This window comes from Atta cephalotes, assembly GCF_000143395.1.
Source record: "Atta cephalotes unplaced genomic scaffold scaffold00064, whole genome shotgun sequence".
Classification (NCBI taxonomy): Eukaryota; Metazoa; Arthropoda; class Insecta; order Hymenoptera; family Formicidae; genus Atta; species Atta cephalotes.
In genome coordinates, this window is record NW_012130128.1 from 554,608 (window position 1) to 566,376 (window position 11,769).

Here is an 11,769-nt window from a genome sequence, read left to right on the forward strand (position 1 = left end):
TATTAAAAAATTAGGAAAGATATTAAATTAATTTTAAAATGTATATTTGTAATATTAAAATATTATGTAATTATATATCTATGAAAATATTATGAGAAAGCTGATATAGAAGAAATTTATATACATATATATCCAAAAAATAAGTTTAAAATAAAATAAGTTTAAAATACAATAAATAAAAAGAAATCTTTCTTGCTCAGTTTTCCATGTTATTTTTGTGCACTTTTTCATTTTATCACTTTTTCACAAAAATTAAATCAATCTCTCGAGATTTCTCACACATTTCACCAAATGGACAATACACGTAATATTTCCCTCTAAATTTCTACTCTGAACTATGTATGCTTGAAAGACAAATGTTTAAGTAGAATATATATAGAAAGCTTAAATAAATAGAGAGAGAAAAGAAAAGAGAGCAATAAAAAAAGGAGGAAAAGAGACGGGGCAATTTACTTATTTCACGCATGCACATTTTGGCCATCAGGAGAATTAAGATCAGGCCATAAGATCAGGAGAGTTGCGCTACTGTATATATTGTGGCATAGTCGCAGGCTTCCGGTGTTTGAAGGGGCGTCTTATTTTCATTTTGATTACATCATCTTTTTGTTCTACTCATCCGGTTCGAAGTGACCGGTGCATTCCAATTTATGATTTGTTCAATTCCGAAGATCATCAGTGGCCAAGTATCAGCCAGTTAGGCTGCGAAGCCAGTTAAAAAAAGAAGAAGAACACAATCGCTGCAGCGAGTCGGAATAATAGACATTCTAACCTCTAAAATCTCGAATGCTTTAACGCTTAATTTCTCGATTCACAAGGCCGACCATCATATTTTTTTTGCCAGATTCTTTCATTTTGAGTGAAAACGTGTCAAATGAGTACATATTTATTAAAATTCTTGAGTAAGACTCGTATTCTAAATAACTTTTGGACCAACTGCATCTCCAATTTGATGAAATTAGGCTCATTCGACGCGTTTTGCTCGAAACGAAAGAATCTGAAAGAAAAAACATTAGATCGACCTCATGAACCGAGATATTAAGCGTTAAAGTTGACGACTATTTAGGTTAGAAAATCTGTTACAGCGACGATATGCAGTGACTGGGCATGTTTATTCGCCACGGTCATACACAACGTATAATTGAGGCTAGAATAAGCAATTTCTGCTTAAATTACACAATTTTCTTCTTTAAAAACACATTCTCTGCTTTAAGAATACAAATTATTTTCTATATAATTTTTATTTTTACAGCAATTAATTTGTTTTGATTAGGTATTTGTTTGTTCTAAAAGCACAAATTCTCTGCTTTAAAAATTTTCTACTGTAAGGGCCACTTTCACCAAGCTCCGATTAACTTAACGGACTTAGTAACGGGCAGGATTCCAACTGAAGCTGATGTCTGAGAAAAAATATGAACTGAAGAGTTAAACATATTTCACTAATTATAATTAACTATAATTTTACATACTATATTGAACACAAAAATAAGTTATTCACAAATAGCTACCAGAGAGAAACTTTGCTAAGTTAGTATTACAAATCTATATAACTTCTCTCTTTGCATTTAGGCTGTTAAGTTAATCAGAACTTGGTGCCCCTAATAAAAACAAAAATAGTATATATAGAAAATAATTTGTATTTTTACAACATAGGAATATGTTTTTAAAAAGCAGAGAATTATAATTGAAGAAAATACTTATTCTAGCCTCAATTATATGTTGATTGCAGTGTATAGACGTGTCCAATCGTGTCGCTGTGTCTCGTCGCTATGACGGATTTCTTAATCTCAATACTCGTCAACTTAACGCTCAATATCTTAGTTCGCGAATTAAGTCAAACCTAACTTTTTTTCTTTCGTTTCGAACAAAAACGCATCAAATTTAGTTTAATTTCATTAGAATCGTAGGTGAGGATCATATTTTACATACCGAAAACTTTGTTTTAAACATTAATAATTATATTAATAAGCATATTGTCCTTGAAGTTAAATATAAAATAAGAATCCGTAACTAATTAAACTGAAATTAGATTTATAAAATCTATGATTAGACCACTAGCTGTAATGTCATATATTTTCAAAATTAATTTTTTATTTAAAAAATACAGGGGATCCGCCTTGACAACTGTTATCCAGCGTTATCTGAAACAAGTTTTTGTTTACAAAGGAGTTGACATAAATAAATACATACCGCGTAAATTTAATCCAGATCAAGTGAACACAAATTATACATAAGAAAGTCATCTGTCACAGCGAGCGCCCGATATGTTAGATAAATTAAACGTAGTACTTAGTTCCTAGATGTGAACCTAGATTGTCTAGATGTCATTTATTGATATTTTTATTGTTGAACTATAAAATTTGTACAAAATAAATGTTCATAACATAACAATTGTGTCTTAACTATATAAAATACAACTGTTTATTCTTAGCACATACTTTCTTTAAGAACACTTTTCTACAGTTTTGCGATTTCTCCATGCTCTCATATATGTTCTTGGATGAATAGGTAAAAATCCAGCGAGTCCTAATAAATCTGCAACAGGTGTGGATATTTGTGCTCCTTTGGCAATCCAATATTGTATTCTTTCAAAATTGAAGGACACTAATTTTTCATTATGCATATTTGGAATAGGATCATATACACCAACTTGTTCTATTGGTGGTTTTGTTTCTCTTGTTTTTACCTACAACAAAAATTAATTTATTGATTCTAGCTATAGAAGAATTTTTCTCTTTCTCTTAAAATTTTTATATTTGAGCCGATTCTACAATAAGTCGGTAGTTGGTAATCAGAAGTCCTAAGTCTTAAAAAAGTATAAAATGATTTCACAGTCATAATGAATTATTTAACTCGACAATGGAAAAGAATAAAGTTGAATTTGGCCAGTCTTGAGAAAATAGAACCTCAGCACAAAGATTGTTGTCAACAAGTCATGAAACTTTAGTCGTAGTCATAGATCAACGCACAATGTTTTGATCAATCTACACTATATATAACTTACATTTCATATTTCAGTTATGGACATCCTTGTGCTTAAGCCTTTAAGCCTGATTACATCAATGTTACTTTGACTTAAAGCAAGACTTAAACCTACTAAAAAAAATGATGTCAAAAGTTATAGCGTTTTCTCTTGAGATACACTGAGTGTAACTTCGTACTACATCAGTTGCGTGTAAGTGCTGTATCAGTGCTGCACTATACAAGTGTACATACACCATGGTGTACACTTCTTCATACTATTGTGTTTAATTCTGCTGCTGGTTAACTTTCATTTTCAAATTTTTAATATCACATTAACTCTACATCATCTCTTTGAGATCGTGCATAAAATTTGCACTACCATACATGGAAACACGTTACACTGAATGACTTTGCCTATCACCAGCCAAGGAAACGCTATTAGATAATTTGAAAAATCACATGATATTAGAAATAATTTTATCCATGTGATTTTATAGTTTTCAAATTTTAACGAATTGAATAATAATAGAAATAGAAGAAAAAAAGAACATATGTGATTTTTCAAATTAATGATTTTTAAAAATCATGTACTGATTTTTAAATGGAACAATCTGTTCATGATTTATATGTTTTAATTACATGAATTTCATCATGCAACTGTGTGATGTGATTTTTTCAATAGGAAATCTCTGTCTCGTTTAAATAAAAAAAGAGACAGAAATCAAGAGAATTTTATGTCTTTCTTAAAGTCAAAGTAACGTTGATGCAATCGGACCTTAATTATACAAGTTAGCTGTTGGCCAATTTGAACAATTCACTGATAAAACTTATATAACTAAGACTACCAATTCTCTTAAGACTGACCAAATTCGACTTTATTCCTTCCCATTAATCGAAATAAATGACTTCCTGTACAATTAATAACTTATAGATACAAAAAATCATAGTCACCTATTTAGATTAAAATGGGTTAAGATTTAAGATTTCTGATTATCAACTCATTGCAGAACCAGTTTTAAAAGAAGTTGTCCCAACTTACATCAATCACAACGATATGATAAAACGGTCTATTGGTGCAACCATAACGAGCAAATCTTATTGCTTTACTGAATGGCGTAATAATACCTGTTCCAGAAGAACAGTGTAAAGGTAGTCGAGGCATTTATTATTTGTGTGTTAATATTAAAAAATCACCGTTTTTATACAATTACTTGTTTACATTAGACTATCCTTTAAATCAGAAATTGGCTTAAGGCTTCTGTCACCACAGATTATCTAAGAAAATAGATAATCAACTTCCATATTTTACTTGGAAGAGTGTTTTGAACACCACCTAGGCGAATATACATAAAGGAACTAATGACTGCTTTCCTTTTAGGAGACACAAATCGACACAGTATAATATACTCGAACACAGTTTGCCACACTTAAATGAAACGCGATATGTGCAGTGTGTATCGTGTGTACGAACTTTTAACACCTTAAAAGATTTGAATTTTTTTTATTATTGTAAATATATAAATTTTGTAAATATAAAAATATATATATTTATATATATTTTTATATTTATTAAAATAATAAAAAAATCTTAATATAAAATTATTTTCTTTATTCTTTTTTTATTTCTTTCTTTATTTATTTTATTTATTCTTAATATAAATTATATTAAAAGTATATAATACTTGCCATTGTAATTTTTTATTAACATTCGTCGACACAAGTAATTCTGTATTGAAAACAGAACAAAATGATGGAAATTGGTTTGCAAGTACATTTAATCTAATATCATTTAATTCGTCAAAATCACACTTGAACAGATTCGAAACACGCTCTGACTCTTTTCCCGAGCAGAGGCGAAGTGTGTCGACTGAGTCTTGAACTGAATTTTGAACAAAATTGTAAATGGAAAGCGATGTGTCGATTTATGTCAAGTATGTCGACTCTGTCTCCTAAAAAGAAAGCAGCCAATATTCGGTTACATGATTTTCCTGAAAAATTAGACTGAAAAATGTTAATACTAACAAAATCCCTAGACAATACAGGATTTTAATTTGTACAGATTAGTGACACCGTTGAAGTAGTAAAGCTAGTCACACACACTTTCCGTAACAGTAAAGCGGGGAATATAGACTCTTGCATAATGCATAACACGTAAAACCGGTTTTAGTTGCAAACCAATCGCAAGTTTGTTGCTACAGCCAATCTGGAGCTTGCATTTTAAAATCAACAAACTTACGATCAACTAATGTAGAACCAGCTTAATGGATAAGAAATTTAACCATCTGAGTTCTTTATTTCATGATAAGGAAAGAAACATAAAACGTTGATTGGTACATTTTCTTATGTATTATGCAAGAGTTGTGTTATTATTATGTTTCCCGCTTACCGTAAATGTAACGTAAGTTTCCACCAATCGCATTGCTCGATTCAGTCATCTATATTGTAACTGTAATGCGTAGTCTATAATTGCATTAAGTCCATTCTACAATGGGTAGTAGCTATAGTGGATCAAGGAGTAGGCGTAGAAATCAACCAATCATAGCCCGTGCCGCAAAATGCACGCAAACCGTGCTCCATGTAATATCAGTGAAAGAAATAGACGGTACATGATATACGGTTTCCTAATTACCTAGTTAGTTACTATTATACATGGTTTACAATGAACAATAACAGTAATTGATTAAGGAGTAGACGTAGAAATTGACCAATCAGTTGATTATTTTTTTCACATCAGCTATTATTGGTCAATTTCTACGCTTACTTCTTAATCTACTGCTACTGCTCTTTGTAGATGGTCATGTATTAATATATTCCTATTCTTATTCAAAAGGCAGTAACAGTTGGATTAAGGGTCAACGCGATGCTACAAACTTTGAAGTTTTTTAATTGATCAGTTTGTAAAATTCTTTCTTCTAATTGATCCATTAAATGCTTCAAAGCGAGACCTATGGAGGCCTATGGAGGCTGTAGAAATCAACCAATCATAATCAAATGTGAGAAGGACAACTATGATTAGTCGATTTCTACGTCTATTCTTTAATTCACTACTGCTACTGTCCATTGTAGAATGAACTTTAGTTACTGTATCGCGTACCGCGTATCGCGGTAATTCATGTAATTGCACCGTAAAACAGTTACGGAATCGCGCCCCAGGTGGGAATCCGAACGCAGCCCAGTGGCTCTTGATTGGTTGCTGCTTTTCCGCTTTCTGCTTTTCTGTCAAGGTGTGAACGCGCCCTTATTCTTTACTCTAGAGCTAGGACATTTTGCGGCAACAGGCAAAAGGTTGTTATGTCCTTTCTCAAGTTCTTCAGGTTTCTTTCTGACAATATATAGAAATCTGTGGAAAAAGCGAAGATGCTAATTGCTGAATTAAAAAAGTGCAAACAATGCGAATAAACTTAATATGAATGTTTAGTGCAATCGATTTTGAATAAACGATAGAAGTGATTTTGATAGGTGTCTGATAAATTGGTGATTTCTTAAATTTTTAAATAAATTGTTTCTGTCGTGTATTCCTTGATTTTGAATTTACAAGAAATAATAGACGATGAAACCTAATAATAAAATTCGCTGGAATATTCAATAATTAAAAGCGATATCCCCGCGAAATATTAAACGAAATTGTTAAAAATCGTACAGTATTGATTGAGTGTCTGATTGGTTAAGCCAGTGCTTAACGCAAGTATGGCCGCTTTGCCGTCACCTACGCAGGTACGGAACGATTTTCACGATTTTACGAGAATATAATGTTTAATATGACTCGCGCCCGTTGTGAGAACTTCTTTCGTAAAGTTTCGCCATGATTTGTACTAAACTGTCGTAGTATTTATGCGTCTTCGTTGCGATATCTTATCTATCTCGGGCGGTCTAGGTCGAAACGTCCTCTTCGATGGCGGAATATCATTTTATCTATACCTATTTTGATTGATAAATTTTTATTCATCGGGGAGGAAGCCTTTGTTGTTTGATTAATGTGCTGTTCCAGAAACGCGCGAGTCAGACTTTTTTTAAATTTCATTTTGTTTATCTGGTATGAATAAGTTTTGATAATAAGCGTTTTTATATATCATCGCTTGTTATATGTTATTTATATTATTCATGTGACAAATACCTACTTGTTAAACATTATATTGGCAATTTATGACAATTGAATATTTGTTATTTATATTGATCGTTAAGATTTGCAGGTAAAAATAAAAAATACATTTGAGTTTGCTGCTTTTACAGGTGGCTGGATGCCATACTGCAATATATGAAGCTTATTATAATCAGGTATTGTATCATTCGTTGGAAGAGCATATTTAGACATGCTGATAACTGAAGAGCTTCCAGGAAAGACATTGTAATCATTTATATGTAATGTTTTAATAAAAAAAATCTACTTTTGCATCATACTTCACTTGTTTGTTTTATTTCCAATAAAATTTTTAAAATGATTGCAATATTCTTCTGGGAAGCCTTTCAATTATTGATGTTCAAATATATATATATATATATATACACACACACACATTTGTTCCTAGATTGATCCAAATGGATATGGACGGATTGAGGCGATGGATGCTGCAAGATTTCTTAAGAAATCCCAGTTGAGTGATGTTATTCTGAGTAAAATATGGGATATGGCTGATCCACAATCGAGAGGTTCTTTAGACAAATCTGGCTTGTTTGTTGCACTCAAATTATGTGCATTGGCACAAACAGGAAAGGATTTGAATATATCTAATCTAAGCCTAGAATTGCCACCACCGAAGATGGTAAATTTACATATAAACACATTTTTGCAATTGGAACAAGCATTATATTGTCTGTCTTTTTTGATATCAGGGAGACATCCCAGTCATTCCACAGAAGGTTATGACTAATGCTTTGCCTGTAATAACATCTGTCAATAATGGAGATTGGTCAATTAATCCTACAGAACGAGCGAAATATGATCAGCTTTTTGACAGCTTACAGCCATCTAATGGCTACATATCTGGAAATAAAGTAAAAGGTGTTCTTATGGACAGCAAACTTCCCTTAGATACTCTTGGTAAGATTTGGGACTTAGCAGATATGGACAAGGATGGTATGCTGGATAGACACGAATTTGTAGTTGTAAGTATCAATTGTTTTTTTTATATATGTTACAGTAACTCTTGCATAAATGAATATTAAATGAAAATAAGTCAAGAAAGATTCAACACAAGTGAAAAGAGGTTGGTCTTAGTGCCTAATAATATTATATTTTTACATGTAAATTTTTACAATTTCCAGTTCAAGCAAACTACATCGATTATTTGTTGTTCTTGAAATAATTCTAGATTAGAGCTAGAGTAATATCACAAATTAATTGACAAGGAATTAATATTATTGATTCTAATGAGTATTTTTAAAACACTATAAGGAATTTATTGCAAAAAATATTCCCAACCAAAATTTGAATTTGCATCTCTCTCATTCCATTTGGATCTCTTATTTAAAAGGTTCTCACGTTTAAAGAAATATAAGACAAGTGTAATACAAAAGTTAATAATATTAATAATATCTAAAAAAAATTTCATTGACTTTTACCATACCATTTTGAAGATATTTAATTCTAAATTTATAGAATTTTACATTGCAGATTGAACGTATAACCTTATTCTATAGTTATTCTCTTTTAAATTGAGACATTCGCATATAAGAGCAATTTAAAAACCGTTATAATTATAAAGTAAACACTTAAATTTGTTCTCGTGAAATTTCATTTAAACTGACCACGATTTACAAAACATTCTTTAATGAAAAAAACTAGAATATGTGTTAAATACATATTCGTCAAATGAGCATCTTACAACTTTTATTTTGTCTTTTTGAAAATATTTACAGTAACATTAACAACAATTATGTTTAATGACATAAGATATTGTTAGTAATCTTTTTATTCCATTATTTTAATTGTTTTACATGTTATTATGAATAAACTGTTTATTGACTGTCTAAGAAGTAGCGCGAGAATCTTAAATTTTATTACCAAGGCATATAGTATTATATTATTTAATTTGATTACATACTCTAGCTTTAGTATAGAATTGTGTTTTAGGATTGGCAAATATATAATTGGAGGATAGTATTTTTAAACTGAAAATTGTAAAAATTTACAAGAAAGTATTAGATACTAAGATTTATTTTGACTGAATGTAGCCCTCATTCGTTTTCCATAATGTATGATATTGATTGAAGAAACAATTTTTGATAACAATGTAATGTTAAGTTGAGAGATTATCTTGAATGATATTAAACGTTATTTATGTTCTATGTATTTTAACAATATTTGTATCACAAATTATATTTTCTTTTTTTTTTCTGCCTAACTGTGTTATTATGCAGGCTATGCATCTTGTATATAAAGCATTGGAAAAATATGCGATACCAAGTGTACTTCCACCAGAATTAATGCCGCCTAATAAAAGGAAAGACATTATTATCTCTAAGACTAAGTCTCCTACACTGATAGGCATGGCAGTTACTGCACCACCATCATCGCAATCACAAGTACCACCCTTATCAAATACGACGACCGTTAAGAGCTTGACTGGATTAGATGCTGTAAAAGTATTTATCTTTTAAACTCTGTGATTTAAGAACTTATTGTATTTCTGCATCCAATTGCTAATATTTTTGTACTATATATTCTCAGACAAGCGCGCAACATTGGGTAGTTTCGGCTGAAGATCAAATAGCTGCGGAAAAGTTATTTTTACAAGCTGACATGGACAGAGATGGATTTGTCTCTGGTTTAGAAATCAAGGATGTCTTCCTACAAAGTGGACTTCCACATTCTGTGTTAGCTCATATATGGTAACACAGTATTTTATTGTGAACAATTTACCAAAAATTAACTATCATGGTATTAACGAAAATATTTTATGAATTAGGAGTTTATGCGATATTTGTCAAAGTGGAAAATTAAATAAGGAACAATTTGCCATAGCTATGTGGCTTATCAAGCAGAAACTCAATGGTATAGATCCTCCAACAAGTTTAACTCCTGAAATGATACCGCCTTCTATACGGAAAGTTGGGGAAACTATTGTGGTAATTATTAAAATTCTTTTCTGATGTACTTATAATATGCTATATTTTAAAATAGGGTTCAGAAAAAGAATCGGATAACGTAAAATTTGAATGCCCGCTCACAGATTCGTTACCCGTGCATACGGCTCAGGACCAATTATGTGGATACTTCCAATAGAACTGTATATAATGCAAGTACTTCCAGAACTGTCTGCAATACGAGGTACTCGTGGAATTATGGGCGATATCCCATTTCGATACGAATATCTGCTACAGATATCTGCGTGTATGTTTTATTAATGTTAAAAGCGTTTTAGAATTGTTTATACTAATTTTCATTTTGTTTGTAGTTAAATAATTTGAATTAAGGATATATTAATCGTTGCAAAGCAAATTAAATTTGGAAATGTATTTAATATTTATAATGTGAAAACGAAACAATTTAGACTCCAGAATATTTTAATTATAAAATATTTTAATCATAAAATATTTTAATTATTAACGGAATGAGAATTACTGCAAACGATTGTAAAACACATACCTTTAAAATTGACAAAATTATACGTAGATATATGTAGCGGATACTCTCATCGAGACAGGTATTCGTATCGCCCACGATTCCTCGAATATCTGTATTGTATACGGTTCCAGATACTCGCATTGTACATAATTCTGCAGGTACCTGAATTAGTGGGTACTCGCGGAATTACTCAGTTCAGATCCGTATTACAGATAACGAAGCAGGCAAGGCTACTCAAGTATTTCGAACTCTAATTTAAACCTTATTTGAGATTCATCGCCTTCCTTCTTTTCTTCATAAACATAAACATACAACATAAACACATCATTTTACAAATTGTCAATGAACAGTTTAATCTATATATCATTTATAAAATAGCATTTATAGTGTTTATTAATGCATCGTATATCGCATTCGTTCCTTGAATGCTTTCCAAAATATTATGGAAATAACACCAATTATGACGATAGCGCCCATTAAAATAACATGATGATTCAACTTGAATTCTATTTCTTCAATTACGATTAGCTTAATTATTCCAGCAATTTCATTATTTTGCCAACAACTATTAATGAAACAAGTTTTTAGATTATTATTATGTGTTTTCATTCGTTAATGAATTTTATTTACCTATATATATTAGCATCCTCAAATTTCAAAGGTTCAAATAGTATTTGCATCTGAGGATTAATATGAATTCTTCCATTTGATTGAGATTTAATGTGAGACGGAATAATCATTTTATCATCGATCCGCCAAACAATCGGAACATCTGCATTCAAATTTCTAAAATAAGAGAAGATTTTTAAATCATTTTTGATATTTGTCATTATTAGTGAAGCGATTAGAATTTATGTTTTAAATTTTACCCTGGACAGACAAGTTCGATTTTTTTATTATGTTTTTCATAAATAACACTACGCGCAATTGATGGTAATGGCTTAGGCATTTCTTGAATCATAGAAAATATACCTGCACTATTGTTTGCACTTTCCAGAATATTACCCTTTTTATCGCGCACTTCAAATATAATATCTTTTCGACATTTTTTCTATTGCAAGAATATTTATTTCAATTTTCATTAAAATTTCTACTTTATTATTGCAATAATAATTACGAAGTGCACCAGATAGATATTTTCTTTACATTGTATAAAAATAATTCCTTTGCATATTAATGTTATTTTCAATTAGATTATTGTTATCTAATGTCTGTTAAGCTAAGTTTAGCTTAATAGCATTAAA

General features: G+C 30.6%; 3 protein-coding genes across 3 annotated transcripts in view; 1 reads left to right on the forward strand and 2 right to left on the reverse strand.

Moving 5' to 3' along the window:
- Positions 1–2,296: 2,296 nt before the first annotated feature.
- On the reverse strand, positions 2,297–4,236 carry LOC105623772 (probable 28S ribosomal protein S16, mitochondrial). The gene is made up of 2 exons (XM_012205149.1): positions 4,001–4,236; positions 2,297–2,683 (listed from the first exon to the last, which is right to left on the reverse strand). Exons 1-2 carry the CDS (start codon positions 4,121–4,123, stop codon positions 2,441–2,443), a joined length of 366 nt encoding a protein of 121 aa, XP_012060539.1. The 5' UTR covers positions 4,124–4,236; the 3' UTR covers positions 2,297–2,440.
- Positions 4,237–6,648: 2,412 nt separating this feature from the next.
- LOC105623816 (epidermal growth factor receptor substrate 15-like 1) overlaps positions 6,649–11,769 on the forward strand; it is a 30,754-nt gene continuing 25,633 nt past the window's right edge. Inside the window, exons 1-7 of the mRNA XM_012205192.1 lie at positions 6,649–6,675; positions 7,192–7,236; positions 7,488–7,721; positions 7,792–8,064; positions 9,319–9,543; positions 9,629–9,789; positions 9,867–10,026. Of these exons, the coding sequence (XP_012060582.1) occupies positions 6,649–6,675; positions 7,192–7,236; positions 7,488–7,721; positions 7,792–8,064; positions 9,319–9,543; positions 9,629–9,789; positions 9,867–10,026 (1,125 nt within the window). The remainder of the gene's footprint in view (positions 6,676–7,191; positions 7,237–7,487; positions 7,722–7,791; positions 8,065–9,318; positions 9,544–9,628; positions 9,790–9,866; positions 10,027–11,769) is intronic.
- LOC105623773 (Ig-like V-type domain-containing protein FAM187A) overlaps positions 10,919–11,769 on the reverse strand; it is a 2,727-nt gene continuing 1,876 nt past the window's right edge. Inside the window, exons 6-8 of the mRNA XM_012205150.1 lie at positions 11,395–11,576; positions 11,156–11,311; positions 10,919–11,090 (exon numbers count right to left, since the gene is read on the reverse strand). Coding sequence (XP_012060540.1) covers positions 10,919–11,090; positions 11,156–11,311; positions 11,395–11,576 — 510 coding nt within the window. The remainder of the gene's footprint in view (positions 11,091–11,155; positions 11,312–11,394; positions 11,577–11,769) is intronic.